The sequence below is a fragment of the Tenrec ecaudatus genome, chromosome 6, assembly GCF_050624435.1.
Source record: "Tenrec ecaudatus isolate mTenEca1 chromosome 6, mTenEca1.hap1, whole genome shotgun sequence".
NCBI lineage: Eukaryota > Metazoa > Chordata > Mammalia > Afrosoricida > Tenrecidae > Tenrec > Tenrec ecaudatus.
The window spans coordinates 74101848-74122142 of record NC_134535.1 but is presented as its reverse complement, the minus strand read 5'-3'; the positions used below and the strand labels follow the sequence as shown (position 1 = coordinate 74122142).

The following is a 20295-nucleotide window of genomic DNA, read 5'->3' as shown; positions in this document are numbered from 1 at the left end:
GTCTCAATCTCATTTCATTTTTTTTAATCAGACCTATTTCTAAACCAATACCTAAACAACAGAATAATTTCAGGTTCATTTCTTTTGCCTTCTTTGCTCACTCTCTGGTGGAAATGCAAACAAGGGGGACAAGCTACACAAAGGACTACAAATGGAAAGAAAAAGGAAAATCCCACATGAGATCTATGAAGAGAGTTACATGACACCGTGACTCAGTGAAGCCCACTGCACCATATGCTCCTGACAGCCTCCTCACTCTGCTGCCTTTGACGCCACTGCGTCTCGCCGCCTCTCGCCTTCCCCAGTGGTGCACTGGTTCACCTGAGTGCACTCTTCTCCATTGCTGTCTCTTGGGTCTACAAGATTTTCCTCATGGGAATGGCAGGCACAAAGGACGGGCTCTACTCTTAGCTCTTCTTTAGTAGTGGTTGCGAGGTCTCCTTCTGTATGGAATTGCTTCTCTTTTATGTCTAATGGATGGCAAAACTAACCAACACATCAAGATTTCATATACCTTCTTATAAAAGCTCACCTTCACAAGGGTACCATGCACCCTCTCTGCATTATTAGCAAGCTACTCAATACCGCTGGTTGGCCGCAGTACATTATTTCCATAATCCCAACCAATCATTTGGTGGGAGTTACAAGACCATGGCTACAAAGGCCATACATATCCAAATGTTCTGACGCACCAGATACTTACTGAGTAATCACTCTCATCTAGGCTTCGTGACAGGCACTACTGAAAAACAAATGAATAATATGCCAAGTGATGTCCTTTCCTTATCAGCAAAATGATAGATTGAAAATAGAAATACAACTTTCGGATGAGAATGGCACAGAGACAGCTCTATTCCAAAAGTGGTTCTGTCAGAAGATCCCAAGAAGTCAAAGTCATCTAATTACCAAAATGTCTTTGTTTCCTTCAAATGTGTGTCAGGTATGTGATTCTGTGTCAATGACATAGTTCTCTGAATGTAGTTAATTGTGGCTTTGAACTTCAGAGAAAATTCTTGAACAAATCTTACTTTATATATAAAGGAGCTTATTGTGGCTCAAGTGACTGGAAAGGTAAAGGTCAGCAGTTCTAACACCCCCGGTGGCTCTATGGAAGAAAAGCCTGGGGAAATGATTCCATAGCAGTAACCACCATGATTTGGTTGCCAACTCAAAAGCAAGTAACAGCTAACAACCACAGAATACCTATCTATCTCTCTGTGTGTATGTGTACTAAAAAAGTCATCATCAACTCTGATATAAGCTCCAACACTAATAAGAGGTCAAAAGAGAATTTTCAAGCTAGATGGACTTACACTGTAGAGACAGCTTTACTTGATCAACTCTTCCTTTTAAATGTCACCACTTTTCAGTCAATTTGTCACACCCTGGCAGCTTGGGGTGCTGCTGTGATCCTGTAAACTATGTCACTGATATTTCAAATACCAGTCACGCAAAGTGAACTTAAACCAGCAGAGCTTCCAGACTAAGCACAGACTATGAAAAAGGAACAGGGTGTTCACTTCAAAGGAATCAGCCATTGAAAACCTAAAGGGTAGCATGGAAACACTGTCAGAGACAATGATAGAAGATTAGCCCTTCAGGTTGGGAAGCACTTGAAATAGGACTGCAAAAGAGGTACTTTCTCAAAATCGAGTCTAACATTTATATGGGAGTAGTTTGGGGGGGCTTTCATTTTCTAATGGGGCACAATTCAAGACGAGAAAAAACAGTTGCAAACATCAATTAGTAATCTGAACATGGACTGCACAAAATATGAATATAGGAAAATTGTAAATTGTGAAAATGAAATGGAACACATAAAGATCAATATTCTAGGTGTTAAGTGAAATGGACTGGTATTGGTCATTTTGAATCAGAAAACCATATGGTTTCTATGGTGGGAATGACAGATTCGAGAATAGTGGCATTACATCATCCTCAAAAAAGACATTAGAAAGAAAAAAAAAGGACACTCTAAAATCTATCTCGAAATACAATGGTGTCTGTGATAGAATAAAATCTATCTGCATAAATGGAAATCTAGTAACTACAACCGTTACTCAAACTTACACACCAACCATTAAAGCTAGTGATGACGAAATTAAACCAATGTCTTCCTGAAATTGATCAAACATGCGATCAGATGAGCTGATAATTATTGGTGACTGGAATACAGAAGCTGGAAATAAAGAGGAAGGAAGAGTATGAGAATCACGTATTAGTAACAGAAACAGAATGGGGATCACATGGTTGAATTTTCAAAGACCAAGGACTTCTCCACTGCAAATACCTTCTTTCACATGAACTTCTCTAGATGGAACAGAAATCAAACTGACTCCATCTGTGGGAAGAAACAATGAAGAAGCTCAGTATCAGAAGTTAAAATCAGGCCAGGGGCTGGCTACAGAACGGACCATCAATTTCCCCTATGTAATTTCAGGTTGAAACTGAAGAAAATGAAAGCAAATCCTTAAGAGTCAAGATACGCTCTTGAGTCTATGTTACCTGACTTTAGAGACCATCTCAAGACCAGATTTGATGCAATGAACACTAATGACTAACAAACACTAATGACACTAATGATCAGCTGTGGGAGGACACCAAGAACCTCACACATGATGAAAGCAGAAGGTCATTTAAAAGACAGAAAAACAAGAGAAGATCAAAGTGGATGTCAGAGGAGACTCTGAACTGAAAGAGCTGAAGAGAAAAATATCAAATGGCAGCTGGAGAAGACAGAGTAAAATATTATAATGAAATGTTCAACGATCTAGAATCAGAAAACCAAAAAGGTAGAACACTCAGTATACCTTAAATTGAAAGAACTCAAAAAATGCAAGCCTTAACTTTCAATATTAAAAGATTCTAGGGAAAAATATTGAATGATGCAGGAAGCATCAAATGATGATAGAAAGAATACAAAGAATCTTTAGACCAAAAATAATTAGGGGGCATTCAATCATTACAAGAGGTACCACATGAGCTATAACCAATGGAAGAAAGAAGTTCAAGTTACACTGAAAACATTATTCTGCAAACCAGGCTCCAGGAATTAATGGGACACCAACTGAAATGTTTCAACAAGTTGATGAAGCACTGGAGATACTCATTAGTCTATGAGAAGAAAATTAGAAGACAGCTACTTGGCCAACTGACTGGAAGAGACTCATATCTGTATCAATTTCAAATCAAGGTGACCAAACAGAATGTGAAAGTCATAGAACAATTATCATTAACATCACCCACAAATGAAGGTTGAGCATGATAGTGGGACAAGAGGAAAGTAAAAGGAAATAGAGGAAAGAACTAGGAGGCAAAGGGTATTTTTAGAGGTCTAAATACAGGCATGTACATATGTAAATAAATTTATATAGGATGGTGGGGATGTGCATATATTTATATATTTAGTATTAAGGCAGCATATGGACATTAGACCTCCACTCAGGTACTTACTCAATGGAAGAACACTGTTCTATTAAATTGGCATTCCATGATGTACACCTTCCCAACACGATAGCTAAGGACAAATGTGTGCATAAGCAAACGTGGTGAAGAAAGCTGATGGTGCCCGGCTATCAAAAGATATAGTGTCTGGGGTCTTCAAAGCTTGCAGGTAAACAAGTAGCCATCTAGCTAAGAAGCAACAAAGCCTACATGGAAGAAGCACACCAGCCTGTGTGACCACGAGGTGTCAAAGGGATCAGGTTATCAGGCATCAAAGAACAAAAATCATATCATTGTAAATGAGGGTGAGTGCAGAGTAGAGATCCAAAGCCCATCTGTAGGCAACTGGACACCCCCTTACAGAAGGGTCGTGGGGAGGAGACGAGTCAGTCAGGGTGCAGAGTAGCAATGATGAAACAAATAACTTTTCTCTAGTTCTTAAATGCTTCCTCCCCCCACTATCATGATCTCAATTCTACCTCACAAATCTGGCTAGACCTGAGGATGTACTTTGGTACGGATAGGAACTGGAAACACAGGGAATCCAAGACAGATGACCCCCCCCTTCAGGACCAGTGGTGAGAGTGGCGATACCTGGAGGGTACAGTGAAGGTGGAGTAGAAAGGGGGGACTGATTACAAGGATCTACATATAACCTCCTCCTTTGGCGATGGACAACAGAAAAGTGGGTTAAGGGAGATTTTGGACAGGGTAAGATGTTACAAAATAATAATAATTTATAAATTATCAAGGGTTCATGAGGGAGGAGAGAGCTGGGAGGGAGGGGAGAAAAAGAAAAAGGACAGCTAAACCTGTCTTGGATGACGTACAAGCAGAAAGCTCTGTATAGGGAAGGATGGAGAGACTTCATATCAGACCTCTGGGCATATTGTCAGGCGAAATCAGTCCCTGAAAAAGGACACTGTGTTTGGTGAAGTAGAGGGGCAGTGAAAGAGGAAGGCCCTGATGAGATGGACTGACACCGTGGCTGCGACAATGGGCTTACAAGTAAGAACACTTGTGAGAACGATGCAGGATCAGGCAGGCTCCTTCAATTGCGCACAGCATTACTATGAGCCCGACGGACTCAACAGTATCTAACAACAACCTTTCAAATGGAGAAGTTGTGATTTTATGAAGATAATCATTCTTCTGACGAATTAAGAGGATAATAACGGAGAAAGCTTATGAAAACACACAGAATTTAAACTTATATCCAAAGAGAATTCTGAACAAGATAGAATACACAAGCTGTCACTAAAATCTGTTCACACCACCATATTGCACTAGGATGGCTGACCTACTTCTAGCTCTAAGCCTATATCTGATTGATTTGCAAACTTCTGAAAATAGCTAGGCTTCAATAGGCACTGAACAGCATCAGAGGTATCTTTTGAGGTGTAATTTTCCATTTTAAATAACTTAGAAAAGGCATTAATTAGCTAGTAGCAGTTAATAACCATGGGTATTCCTAATAAGAATATTATGGGTTGGAAAATGATATGGCATGCAGAGAAAGGAATTTCACTCTGGCTACATGGGCGACAGAGATCATACTTACCTTCCTGGCAAAAACAAGGAAAAATCAATCCAAAATGTAAGAAACAGTGGGCTGATTCCTGACAGAGGAGTCCTACTACTGTGCAAGCTTAATACTGAGAGACTGTTTCCAAGCCACATCGTCACAAACTAGAACCAATATATTTAATAATCATTTAGGGGGCAAAGAGTTTAAAAACATTCTAGAGAATGCAATAACTTGGGTGAACCTCAGAGAAACTATGCTAAATGTAAAAAAAGCAATTAACAAAGTTTGCATACATATGATTCCAGGCAGAATTACAGAGATGGAAAACAAGTTTGCCAGGAGATAGAGATTGGATAATGAGGAGCAAGGAAATGGGTATGCAACTTCCTGTGAATCTAGACTTACTTCAAAATCAAAAGCTAAGTGATTCAGAAATGATATACAGGTTGTAGACAGAGAAATGGAAACAGTTTTTAAATCTCTGAAATGGAAGAGATTTTTAAAAAATCTTAATATAGGATTATCAATAGAGTGCTGTTGAAAAAGATGAGCTCAGTGGATCTGAGGACGGAGAGAAGGTGTAGGATAAACTCAAATGGCCTACTATCCATGGTAAGGTGCTCTGATGGCTCAGCGGCTAAGGGCGTGCCTGCTAACCGAAAGGCCATCGGCGGGAACACACCATGTGCTCCTGGTAGAAAGACAGTGGCAGTCTGCTTCTGTAAAAATTAAAACCCGGGAAACATTATGGAGCACTTCTACTCTGACATAGAGGGGTGCTGTGAATCAGAATCAACATGTGGGCAACAGGAATACAATGTCCATGGTGTTTCTGAGAAAAGGAAATGAAAAGAAGATTTAAATTTTTAAAAATACCTTCAAAATTTCAAACTGGATTAAAATGATAAACATACAGATCCAGGAAACTCAGGAAAAGAAACATGTATAAAACTATAACAAAGCACATCACTACCAAACTGCTGAACCCAGTGATAAAGAACGCTTAAAAGCAGCCAGGGGGGAAAGACACCTTGTTTACACAAGAACAAAGATAAAAATGACAAGAGAATTTTCATTAGAAACAACTTAAGCCAGAAGACCATCTTTAAAATACTGAAAAACCAAAAATTAGTCACCAAAAAAATGTCTTTCAAAAACCAAAGTAAAGGGACAACTTGGTCAAATGCCATGATAGTGTTCATAAAGTCTACGCTCTAAGTCCAAGATAGTGAACAGTCTTAAAAACTGGTGAACAGCCAACTAAGATGAGACTACTGATCTCTATTCATCTTGAGCATAACACAAAGGAAACCACAACCTCAGAAGATACTAGTATGCAGGACTTAAAAGTCTCCATGACCCATGGCCTCATCTACCCTGAGACTAGAACTAGATGGTGCCTACCTACCACTACTAACTCCTGATCAGGGCCACAGTGGATGGATCCTAAAGAAAGGGGGGAAAAACTAAGACCAGAACGCACGTTTTTAAAAAGTCTAGACTTGCTGAACTGATTGAGACTAGAGACCTTCCTGAGATACTCTTCAAATTTTGAGCCCAACAGTTCCTGGAGGTCATCTTCAGTTAAAAAACCAATTGGCTCGAAAATAAAGAATATTACCTGTGAATACTAGGCTCTTTTTAAAAATCACCTATATGAGATCAAAAGGTTAATATTTACTCTAAAGCAAAGATGAGAAATGTGGTAAATGGGGACGAGGGACATATAGGAAATAGGGGCAGAAGGGCATATAGGAAATGAAATTGCTGGAAATAAGATTAATTAGAACAGAAAAAGGTGAATGCTGACACATGGGAATGTTGTGAAAAGTATAACCAATGTCACTGGACTGTTTTGTATGGATTATTAAATGGAAACAAAATTTGCTGTATAAACTTTCACCATAGCACAATAAAATATTATAAACAGAAAATAAACAAAACTGTAAAATCCAAGGTGAAAAAAGACTAATTTTTAGATGTACAAAAGTTAAAACAACAACAGCTGACCTGTACTTGCACGATTCTTTTTAATACATTTAAACCACTGAATTGTATTGTACATGAATTATATGCCCCCAAAGTGGTTAAATAAATACTTGCTTATTTTTTAAGTAGCCCTGTACTAGTCCTCCAGATAGAAGGAAAATTACACCAATGATCTGAACCTAGCCAGAAGAACGAAGACCACTGAAATTATAACTATACGGTCAAATAATATTTTTGTTCATTAGTTCAGTATCTTTAAAAGATAATCAGCCAACAATCCTAAAATAAAGCCCAGGTCCAGGTGGCTTCATTGCTGAAGCATATCTAACATTCAAAGAAAAATTAATACCAATTCTTAAAAATTCTTCCCAAAAAACAGAGGTAGAAGGAACATTCCTTAACTTATTCTTTTTTTTTTTTTGTATGTGGCTTTGTGTGTAATATTTTTTAACATTTTATTAGGGGCTCATACAACTCTTATCACAATCCATACATATACATACATCAATTGTATAAAGCACATCTGTATATTCTTTGCCCTAATAATTTTCAAAGCATTTTGCTCTCCACTTAAGCCCTTTGCATCAGGTCCCCTTTTTTTCCCCTCCCTCCCCGCTCCCCCCTCCTTAACTTATTCTTATAGAATAAATTAGTATTTATCTATCAAGCCAGTATTACCCTGATACCAAAAACATTATAAGAAAGCTAGAGATCAGTAACTCTTATGAATACACAAATAAAAATTTCAATAAAATGTTTACACACCTACATGAATGGCTAAAACTAAAAATTGGACAATATTAAGTGCTTATAAGAATAGAAAACACATAAAAAAAAGAATAGAAAACAGCAAACCTAAAAAAAAAAAAAAACATTTTATACAATGCTGGTTGGAATATAAAATGGTACCATCATTTATAAAAATAGTTTTTGTCAATTAAAAAGTTTTTTAAAGTTTTATTGAGATATAATACACATATCATACAATTCAATAGCTTAAACATATTAAAAAGAGTTGTGCAATCAGTCAATTTCTTATAAAGTTGAAAATACACTTACTGTTTGTTCCGGTCATTTCACCTCAACGTATTTTGCCACGAGAAATAAAAGTATAAGTCCACACACCATTTACATAAATATTCATAGCATAACTACAGTTATAATTACTGAAAACTGGACATAACGCAAATGTCCACCTTCTAATGGCCACACTGTGGCATATATATAATAAATTACTACTAAAATTTTTAAACAGAGCTCTTGAAACATGCAGTAACATGTGCATGCATTTCCACTGATACAAAATTTGAAACAATGTAGACTATTCTGTAGTGACAGAGAGCATATGGACGGTTGCTTGGAGACCACAGAGGTCAGGGGAAAGGATTAGAAATGAGAATATGGAAACTCATGCCAATGATGTATGTATATGTTTATTCTTTTGATGGTGGTTATTGGTTTGTGAGTGTCTGTATGCCAAAACTTATCAAATGCACATTTTTACTATGTGCAGTTTACTGGGGGATTGACAACAGAGAAGTGGGTGAGGGGAGATGTCGGACAGTATAACATATGAGAAAATAATAATTTATTAATTATGAAGGGTTCATGAGGGGGGGGAATGAGGAGGGAGGGGGGAAATGAGGAGCTGATATTAAGGGTTCAAGTAGAAGGCAAATGTTTTGTGAACGATGTTGGCAACAAATGTACAAATGTGCTTGACACAATTTATTTATGTATGGATTGTGATAAGAATAAAATGATATATTAAAAAAAATACTTGCCTCTAGCTTTGGCAAGTACTGCAGTTAATGTGACCGTCAATAAGGATTTAGATGCACAGGAGCAAAAAGAGGGCTCAGACAAGTTTAAAAGAAATTTTTAAAAAAGAAAGAAAGAAACTCTCAATAGGTTTCCTTCAAGTTGAAAACACTTGTGTGAATAAGAGTATCTCAAATGAGAGGAACTCACAGGAGCCTCTCCGATGACCTGTATCAGGGACGAGTCGTGAGGGTTATGTAGGGTTCGTGAAATCACCAACACCAGCTAACATCGCATGCCTCACCACAGAGAAGCCATTCCAGCCATCACATTAAATCCCCCCCAAAAAACCAAACCACATCACTGCCATTGAGTCTGTGCTGCCTTATAATGACTGCATAGAAATGCCACTGTGACAGGGCCACGTAGAATTGCCCCTGTGAGTTTCTGAGAGTACAAACTCTCAGAAGATAGCCCCGCCCCATCGTTCTTGCTAGGAGCGCGGATGGTTTTTGGATTGCTAATCTAACAATTAGCAGTCCAATTTGCAACTACTATGTCACCAGGGCTCCTAGCCATCCATATTAGGTGTGAGGTTAATTAAATATTTGATCAGTATGGTGGCCAAATGATGTAATAAATATTCAAATAGTCCTTGAAAGAAAAAAAATTTACCCCTGACCTATATTAAATCACTTTTTAAAAGCAAATTTCTCAGTAATATTTACCTTACAATTACAGACATTTATGAAATTAAATTTATCCTACTTAAAAACTTATAAAAAGCTTTAAGGTAAAAAAAATCCTACACTTGATTTTTCTTTATCAATAGGTATGCCTATAATTTCAAAGACAAAGTATGATGAATTCTGTAACAAGAAAAACTACTGAATTTCCGATGAAATTTGGTCAATCAAAACCAGTTGACATGCATGATATTTATACTACACTAACAATGACAGCCACCCAATCTACTGCCATCTCTCACTTCAACTATCACAGCAGTCTTTTAAAATTCTTCAATTCGGTGTAATTCAATCCTGATGTGTTCTGAATTTCAAATTCTTCATGTATTACATAGGGCCAATAATACTTCCAACCCCGTGGAGGTTTTGTGAGCACTGAATGAGAGTACGGGTACATCGTGTTGCTTGGCACACAGAAACTCCTATGCCCAAGCCCTCTGCTATCAGGTCTATTCTGATCCATAGCAACCCTGTAACACAGAGTAGAACTGCCATATAGGTAGGGCTTCCCCTAAGCTGCAATCTTTAAAAAGGCAGACTACCACAGCTTTCTCCACGGAGTGGCTAGTAGGTATAAACTGCCAAGCCTTTGGTTAGCAGCTGATTTGACAGGGTTCTTGGCACATTGATGTTCCACAAATGTTACCTATTATTACCTGAATAAGTGTTCAGCCTCCATGAGTCCAGTGCTGGAATGGCATCACATATAAGAAACAAGTCTAACCTCAAAAAGAAACACACACAAAAGAAACAAAAGTTAAAAGCAATTTAAGTCTTTTTGTGAGACTCTCAAAGAAAAATAAAGAGGCGCAATTCAAAATCTACAGCAGCATTTCTTTATGTCTGCTTTCCCAATAACCCCGCACCTGTCCTGAATCCCCTGGGTCCGCTTCCCCTCAACACTGTTAGAAGAACTACTGTTTGAGCTCTTGTCCCTCTGATGATCTCCCTCCTCCTTACACAGGCCACATCATCCTCACTAATACATTCATCATCCAAGCAAGCTCCTTGCAATTCTTCAGCTGAAATTCTCCATTATCCTTTTCCAGAAGCTAAGTCTGGAAGCTGAAATAACAGATCTAGAATCTCTTAGTTGGTGACACACAGAAGTAGCAAGAGGCCAGAGACAGAATTTTCTCCTTTGAGTGCAAGCAAATACTGCAAGTATAATTTATTATCACCTCACCTCAACTGCAATATTTACTCATTTTCATTTTAGACTCTTATAGGATCCTGAGGGTGGGTGGCTCCTGAGTCTGCCTCAGGGGCCTTGAGTGCTGAATGCCTCGACTGGAACTCTCAATGTGTCCAAGCCAGTCTGTGTCAGTGGAAGCCCTCAAAATAGCTAAGCCCTTGGCAATTAATGTTACGAACAAAATGCCATGACTTACAGAATAGAAAAACCAATCTATACACTTTCACCCAAATTGTAATAAAAAGTTAACATAGATATAAAACAGAACGTCTAACATTCTGTCATTTATGTAAAACATACACACACAACTAAATCCCACTGTGTTCTATGCTGGTTAGGAGTATCCCTAAGTCAATTCTCTTTCATATATATCACATTGCTAAAGTCTTTCTTCACAACATTTTACAAAATGTTCTGTGAAAAAGCTCAACTAGGTTTTTATAGCTCTGCACCTGAGGGAGTTGGCATTAAGGATGTGTAATAATGTGTGTTAGTTTGCTTACGACTGAAAGGGCTGAAAAAGACATGGCTAGGAGCTCCAGACACATGACACTGATCTTCCTTGCTCCTCCTTTGTCCTTTGTGGCAAATGTTTCCCTAAGAAATGCCTTGCTCTTATCTGTGCAACAACATTTCTAGTTGTCCTCTCCCATTCGCCCTCAAGCCAACACCTTGATGTGTCTGATTTGAAACTGGGCACAATGAGAGTCAAACCACATCAAGAGGTGCTGTCACCTCTGAATCAGAGAATTATGGGCAAAATAACTTAAAGCACACAGTAGTATTCAATGTGGTAATGATTTTCTTGCTTTTGCAGACTTAATTCTGCCCCCCAAAAAACTAATGTCACCTTGTCTAGGCTAGTTCTTAATATTACATTAACTACTCTCCATTTTGTGATCTGATGTAATTATCCTATGTATTATAAATCCAAATTTTGTTAATGAGGCAGGAACTGTGGCAGTTACATCAATGAGTCAGGATACAATCTCCAGGATTAGGTTGCATTTTGAGCCTATCTCTTTTGAAATATAAAAACCAAATCCACTGCTATCAAGTGGATTCTAACTCATCATGACACTATGGTAGGGTTTCCCAGACTAGAAATATTTATGGGAATAAACAGCCTCATCTTTCTCCCAAGAAGACGCTGTGTAGTTTGAACCACTAACCTAGCAGTCAGCAGTCTGATGCCTAACCTACAGTAGCACCAGGGCTCCTTTTCTGGGATATAGAAGAGATTTAGCAAGAAAAGCAAGGTCTTCGTGACCAAGAAAGAAGAACCTGGAGGGGAGTATGTCTTTTGGACCCTGGATCCCTGTGCTGAGAAATTCTTAGACCTGTAGGGAGACTGAGATGCATGGAATGATGGGCCCAGAGATACTGACAGGAGAAAAGCAGCTTGTCCCAGAGCCAACAGAGTGATACCCTTCCCTGAAAGCTGGCACTCTAAATTCACACTTCCAACCTCCTAAACGGCAAAAGAATACATTTGTTTGTTAAAGCCAACCACTTGTGGTTTAGCTGTTATAACAGCACTAAATAACTAAGACATTACCCTATTTCTAATTTTACCATAATTAAACACAGAATACTTTTTTAGAAGGCTTATTCCCTTCTGTCATTCATATCCAATAGCCTCCAATCAGCTTATAGTTTTTAAAATAAAATTTCTTCTTCCAGTTTTGACACTGCAATCCTGTCTCTCCCATGAGAAGCCTGAGGGATCTTTTAAAAATGAAAGTCAGGAGATGAACCACCAGTCAGGGTGCAGGGAAGCAACGATGAAACATATAACTTTCCTCTAGTTCTTAAGTGTTTCCTCCCCCCTACTATCATGATCTCAATTCTACCTTACAAATCGGGCTAGACCAGAGGATGTACATAGGTAGAAAGAGCAACTGGAAACACAGGGAATCCAGGACAGATGACCCCTTCAGGACCAGTGGTGAGAGTGGCAATGTCTGGAGGGTGGAGAGAATGTCGGGTAGAAAGGGGAAACTGATTACAAGAATCTACGTATAGCCTCCTGCCTGAGGGAGGGACAGCAGAGAAGAAGGCGGGGGGCAGACGTCAGACAGTGTAATATATGACAAAATAATAATAATTTATGAATTAAGAGAATAAGCAGCAGATATTAAGGGCTCAAGTGGAAGGCAAATGTTTTGAGGATGATGGCAACAAATGTAAATATGTTCTTGACACAATGTATGTATGGATTGTGATAAGAATTGTATGAATCCCCAATAAAATTAAATTTAAAAAAATGAAAGTCAGATTACTTAACTGCCTTCTCAACAAGTTGTCTTCACCAACGCCTGCCCACCATCCCAACCAAGGCCTACAGCATCCTATATGAGCTGACCTCTGATTACTCTTGAACATACAAAAACAAACCCTCTCCAGAGGCCATTCTCTCCACTTGTCCTTTTCTGCCTATATCACTCCTCTCCCCTCAAGGAAGTGCTAGTTTTGCCTTCCTCGACAGTTCCTAAGTCCCAACTCAGCAGAAAGGTCTTCCCTGACAGCGGATCTAAAGTAGCCCTTCCCCCTTACTCCTTATCTCATCACTACATCTATGTTCTTCACAGTATTTCATAAAACCTACATAACTGAAAGAAAAAAAAACTATATAACTTGTCTTATTTGTTTACTCAAAAATAATCCCTCTTTCAAGGAAAGAAGGAACTTCAAAAAGTTCATGAAAAAAATGGAATTACAAGACAATGGAATTTTTCCAAGAACTTTTGCAGCATACTCACAAGCTCTGAGGGCAGTGATTTTGTATGCTTTGTTTATATCTGTTTCCACAACACATGAGCACTGAAATAATATTCTGTCTGATTTATTCAAAAAGGTAAGTACTTCAATGACACACTAAACAGTTTGCATTTTTTTAAGTTTGTGTGTATGGCCAGAAAAACTGGCCAAGCTGTCAAACCCCATGCTCTCAACTTCATTCTTACAATCTGTCCTGAATTCTCAGACACCTCTGTTCCCTTCTCTGAAACTAACATACCTTTAAAAGCAAAATGACCATCCTATCTGGCAGCACTGTCCTCTGAGTCTGTGGGTCCCATATCTACACTTGTCTGGCAGCAGTTGCCGAAAGTCTGACTACTGTCATTATATTGAGGAGTGCACCCCAAGATGACTTGGCTAACTTGACCCAAGACAATCACTGCTGACAGCAGTACTGTGAAGCACTCTAAATGCCTTAACCTCACCACAGCGGGAAGAATCAGGACAGCAATGGGACTTGTGGGGCATTATATAAAACTTTAGTAATGACTCTGTCACCAGAAAAACAGACACTTTGTCTAGTCTTCTAATCAGCTGTATTCGATAGGCAGCATCCAACTTTTGCAATAAAATGCCAACTCTGAGCTCCTATTCCCACCAAATTATCACTGGTTTGGTCAACAATGAATCAGAAATTACAGTTAACAAAATCCACTTCTCTGGGGTACAAATGGACCTAGGCAATTAATTAAACTTCCATGGAGAAACAGACAGAATAATCTCTAGTCACCTAGAGACAAGTTTTAAACATCCTAATTAGTCTAACACTTGGACATAGCAAAATGGCTGTAATCTGACAAACAGCCACATGCCACTTCCAATGGTACACTGACACGGAAAGCGACCTTACCTCTTCAAAACAAATAATTTTTAAAGTCAGCCGAATCTTGAACAATGACTGACTGTTCTCTGAAAGAAGGGCTGTGACAGCCACCTTAATGAAAGACCCAATACATTCAGGGCAAGGGACTCATTGTGCCGACACTGTCATCTCACCTCAGATGTCTGCTGATTCATCATCCTGATGAGCTGACAGGTCATTGACACCTGTGCCTTGCCCTAAATTCTCATTCCTTTCACATACAAAAACACTGTCCACTCAAGACAACTGCCATCCAAACACCTGCCCCTGCTGTGGTGTCTTCTTCCCTGGCTTCTCTGAGTGCTTGGTAAAATAAGTCCTCATTCAAAGCCAAAATTAGTTAAGGCTGGATGATTACAAAGTTGTGAAAGAGCTGGGCACTGGACCCAAAGCCCAGAGTGGTAACTCTTAGCTATTACCAACTAAAGAAAACGCGGTGGGGTAGAGAAGGGAATCACCTGGGAAGAAAGGACCTGTCTTTCATTTTAAAAGAAAGAACTTATCTTTTCTACAATAGTAACATCAGGGTAGTTTGGAAAAAGTTGCAAAGTCAGAAGAGACTGCTTAAGGCTGTGTATGTTTAGGGAAGTTGACCACCACAGCTTTCTCACAGGAGGCAGCGGGTTCTTTTGATTAGCAGTCAAGTGTGTAACCACTGAGCCACCACTCTTTTGTGTCTTTCTTTGTGCAACAATGTTAGTCATAATCTAGTTGCATAGATTAATGGTTTATGCTTTATGGTCAGAAAATGGATTATTATACATGTATCAGAAAGAATAAGCCACTGTTACATGCCACTAGGTTCAAGCCTCTCACAAGTTAAACAAAGAAAAAAATGACACACAAAAATATGATTTTATTAATATGAAACTCAAAACCAAGATAAAACTAAGTTATGGTAGTAAATTAGTTACCTTTGAACGTTATCTATGCAAAAGAGATACTAGGCCATTTCTGATGTTTGATTAGCCTTACTTCCAGAGGAAACTTCCTACATAGGACTAGTTGAAGGGACAAGTTATAACTGACTGATGTGAGGATGGAAGCAGCTAGTTTGTGCCCCATGCAGCCAGCTAATCGACTAAGTCTACCATATTCAAGGCAGCTCTCAGTAGGACATGCAACAACCCCTGCACTGGTCGGTATGGCTAGGACGTCCACGACTCCATGAACAAGGCCAGTGCCTTAGTTTAGGCCTCTTCATTTTCCACTGACCTCCTTACTTACCACCAGGCACACTGTGACAAAGGGTTACTTTGGAAAATTATAGTGGAGCCTTTGAGAGCCAGAACTCTAGGTATCTTAAGTTTTCCACTTTTGACAAGTGCATGCAGTTTTACCATTTTTATAGCATATTTTAATGGAAAATATTTCGGGTTTTTTTTTCTAAAAAAGGTTTATTCCTTACACAGGTTCTGGCTTTTACAAGTTTTATTGTACAAATGTGACATCACTCACCCCGCCTCCTGTTTTACCTACACAGTTCTCCTTTAAATCCTTCAAAGGTGTCCACATAACAAACGCTACATCATCCACACTGCACTGTCCATCATGGTCCTAAAGGCCCTTTATCATCTAGCCCAACTACCTTTCTTCTCTCACCAAGTACCCTGAGTTCTTGTCATAACTACTTTCTTATAGTTATTGCAAAGATACATACTTTTTCTCACCTTTGCAACCCTGGGTATATAATACATCTTCTATCTGGAACAGCAGTTCTCAAAGTGTGGTTTTAGGTGGTCTAAGGGGTCAAATTATTTTCAAAACACTATGAGGTTATTTGCTGAATTTGGAGGACACTATTCTGAGTGACACAGATCATTCACAAAAGGCAAATATCAGATAGCCTCACTTTTATAAGGAGTCAAGGATAAGCACGCACACAGAAAGCACTATGCTTTGATGATTATGAGGGACGGAAGGAAGGAAGGAAGGAAGGAAGGAAGGAAGGAAGGAAGGAAGGAAGGAAGGAAGGAAGGAAGGAAGGCGGAATCGTTCTGATTTTGGGTGATGAGAAGGGCAGTACTCAATATAGTTGAAGTGTGCACAATTTGATTAAAGCAAATAGAGGCAATAAGAAGTACATGAGAATAAAGAACATTTTTGCTAAGTGCTATAATATATATAATTCTGTAGCAACAGTATTAACAACCAAGGTGTGTGCATATATGTGTATCTGAAGGCACATGTGAGCCCACACACATGCATTTATAAGCATGCTATTAAACAGATGTGTGTATGTGTGTATATACACACACACAGTTTTGTGTGTGCTGCACATATATTCCTAATACAGCTCAGTTACAGAGACTGCCTAGAACATCCAAATACCTTGCAGGATGGTTTATGGGGTTAAAAGATCTAGAATCATAATCTTAAGGGATACTCACTTAACTGGCATAATAAGACAGTTCACAGAACTAATGTTCTACATCCTAATTTGATGAATAGCAACCGCAGTCTTAAAAGCTGTGAGTGGCTATCTAGGATATAATTATTGATCTCTAGTTGTCTGGTGCAAAAAGGGATGAAAGAAACCAAAGATTCAAAGAATAAACTAGTCCACAGGACTAACAGCCTGCTTGAACCACAGCCTCTTCCCACCTGAAACCAGAGGATTTAGATGGTGCCTGGCTACCACTACCAACCATTCTGATCAGGGCCAAAACAGAAGATCTCACTTAGAATGAGAGAAAAATGCAGAACAAAATTCAAATTTAAAAAAAAAAAAGAAAGAAAATTATGGCAGCGGCATATGTGCACATGTACTTGACACGTTGGAGGAATATATGGACTGTGATAAGAGATGTAAGAGCCCCCAATAAAAGTATTTTTTAAAAAAAGGAGACTAGATGAATCCTTGAGACTATCACCCAAACTAAGATACCTTTTAACTGGGAACTGAAGACAAAAGCAGAGTATACCTTTCAACTAAATACGATTGGTTAATAAAATGAGTACTATCACCCATAAGTAATGTGCTCCTTTAAACAATCAAATACATGAGACAAAGGGTCAAGGTCTACCCAAAAGCAACAAGGTGCAGGGAAGCTAAATCAATGGAAATGGAATGAGCAGAGTAGAAATTAAAAGAATGCTGACACACCATGAAAGTTGCTTCTAATGTCACACAACAATTTGTCTAAAAATTGCTAAATGAGAGCCCTCCTATGCTATGTAAACTCTCCCCTAAAACGCACTGACATTTCCATGTTATTTCCCTTCTATTATGTTGCAATCAACACGGGGTGAAACTGCTGGTGCCTCCAGTTAGGGCACGAGCATCCAGTAGCTCCAGTGATACTGCTCCCTTCACCACTAACCGTTAAAGTAGCCTTGATGAAGCAGTAAAAATTAAGGCTTGTATTAAATTTCCACTTGTGAATGCATCTTTTTAATATTCTCTGGGACAAAACTGGAAGTACAAAATAGCTTACGTTGCATACCACAGTGATCATCATCTGAAAAAGCACTTGTATACCTGAGCTGTGCCCGTGTGCACATCCACGCACTGTCAAGGAACACCGTGATTACTTGGGGAAACAACTGACAGGCAAACTATGGTTTTTTCAGATGTGGGTAGCTGGCAATGTTTTTCACTAAAGTAAACAAAGTGAACCTGTTACTTCAAAAAACTAATGGCAGTTTTTGTTGCCAGTGATAAAATTACAGTTTTTATGCAAAAATCTGAATTTTTACAACTGTGTGCTTGACAGCTTCTAAGTACTTAAAGATTTTCCTGATGAAATCAGTAATATTAACAAATGTGAGTTTTAAAATGTTATGTAATAAAATGTGTCAAACATTTAGAAAATCTGTGTAACTCAGTGAACCAATAGTTTCCAATTGACCGATTCATGATATTTTAAAATCACGTATGGGTAAAAGATCCATTCAAGTGTAAGATATCCCAATGGATTTTAATGTCACTGAATACAAAAGCTGACTAATCTGATTTCATGACTCCACATTGTAACTATTTCAGATTCCACAATTTAACTAACCTTGAAGAAACTACCACTTGTTGAGTTTGGATATAATATAAAATAATGTCTACACGTACCTGAAAAGGATAGCAAAATACTCCACTTTTTTCCAACTACGTATCTTTGAAGCTGGATTTTCTTCATATACTTCAGCCAAAATGACATATCACAGCAGACTGAATGCAGAAACAAATTTGAGAGTCCTGCTGTCTTATTAAGTCAGATATTAAGGATATTCCTAAAAATGTAAATAATGCTGCTCCTTCTTTTCACTAAATCTTTATTTTAAAATCTGTACTTAATTCTATTTTAAGTGATCTATGCATCTTAATATGTAAAATTTAATTAGTATTTTAATGACAGACCATTTTTTCCTTAGTTTCTAATACAGTAACCAATATAAATATAACCCACATAAATAAAAGCTCTTTGGGGATCCATAATGTTTTTTCATAATCATTTTTTTAAAGAGTAAGGAGGTAAGAGATCACAAAAAGTTTAAGACTTGTTCATCTAAACACCACCACCCTGCCCTCCACACACAAATACACTTGGGGCAAACAAGGCTCTGCTCCTCCAGAAATGGTCTATGAGCATGGAGGTAAAGTTAATATAATCTTCTTCTTCTTCTTCTTTTTTTTTACAGTGGAACAATGCACCCTTTAACAAGCACTTAATTAATGATGTGTTGAATACACATGGCTATAATGCAAGCCAATACTGGGGGCTCTATTCTAAGCACATGTGGGTGAAGATATTTCAAATTAGTTTTATCTGCACCCAAATCCCCTCTCTTAAAACTTGGATCAATTAATTGGTGGTAGGAATATAATTCAAATATACATTTGGAAGTCCATTTTCCAACATGTGAAAATTATAAAGATATACAATCTTTAAAATTTTTATCATAATAGATATTATCTCAAAGATGTAAAATGACATGGACAAAGTTATTCATGTAACACTATTTGTTAAGTAAAAAAGACTATTATTAATAGAATAATAAAAGGTCTTTCTACATCCCATAATACTCTGCAGGCAAAAAACAAAAATAAGTAAATTCTAGATGTACTTAAAAGTTATATTTTCTACGGGGAGGAGATAAGCCAGTCAGGGTGCAGTGTAGCAATGATGAAACATCAATTTTCCTCTAGTTCTTGAATGCTTCCTCCCCCCCCACTATCATGATCCCAATTCTACCTTACAAATCTGGCTGGACCGGAGGATGTACACTGGTACAGATAGGAATTGGAAACACAGGGAATCCAGGCTAGATGAACCCTTCAGGACCAGTGGTGAGAGTGGCGATACAGAGAGGGTGGAGGGAAGATGAGGGAGAAAGGGGGAGCAGATTACAAGGATCTACATATAACCTCCTCCATGGGGGAAGGACAGTGGACAAGTGGGTGAAGGGAGACATCGGTTGGTGTGAGATGGGACAAAATAATAATAATTTATAAATTATCAAAGGGTTCATGGGGGAAGGGGGGGGGAAGAGGAAAAAATGAGGAGCAGATACCAAGGGCTCAAGTAGAAAACAAGTGTTTTGAGAATGATCAGGGGAAACAAATGTACAAATGTGCTTGACACAATGGATGGATGTACAGATTGTGATGAGTTGTACGAGCCCCCAATAAAATAATTTTTTTAAGTTACATTTTAAGTGAAAAGAGCAAAATAGAAAGTTAGTTTTGTAAGATGGGGAAAATATATGTCCATTATTTGTTGTATGTTTATATATACTTTTTTTCACTTTAAATATTATTTAAATTTGTATGTTGGCTAAGCTTTTATGGAGTATTACAATCTACCAATTTCAAAAACAAAAGAAACAATATTTTCTTTTCCTTGGCTGCCTCTTACACAATTGCAAAGTGACTGATTCTGTAGGATCGTTTCTGGTAAGAAGTCTGCTTCCATCTGTTTATATATACTTATATATATATATATATATATATATATTAAACATCCCTTATATATAC

The 20295-nt window shown here is 38.2% G+C and overlaps 1 protein-coding gene across 8 annotated transcripts in view; it reads right to left on the bottom strand.

Annotated features, from left to right (window-relative positions):
* The window catches only part of R3HDM2 (R3H domain containing 2), a 156964-nt gene that overhangs the window by 107270 nt on the left and 29399 nt on the right, over window positions 1-20295 (bottom strand). For 3 of the 8 annotated variants that reach the window (XM_075551414.1, XM_075551415.1, XM_075551432.1), the window contains exons 2-3: window positions 18391-18489; window positions 10125-10187 (exon numbers count right to left, since the gene is read on the bottom strand). The exons of 1 other annotated variant lie outside the window; for it this stretch is intronic. In XM_075551414.1, coding sequence (XP_075407529.1) covers window positions 10125-10187; window positions 18391-18478 — 151 coding nt within the window. In that variant the 5' untranslated portion in view covers window positions 18479-18489. Of the gene's footprint in view, window positions 1-10124; window positions 10193-18390; window positions 18490-20295 lie in introns of all 8 variants that reach the window. 4 more of the 8 variants (XM_075551428.1, XM_075551426.1, XM_075551427.1 and 1 more) reach the window with 3 other exon arrangements.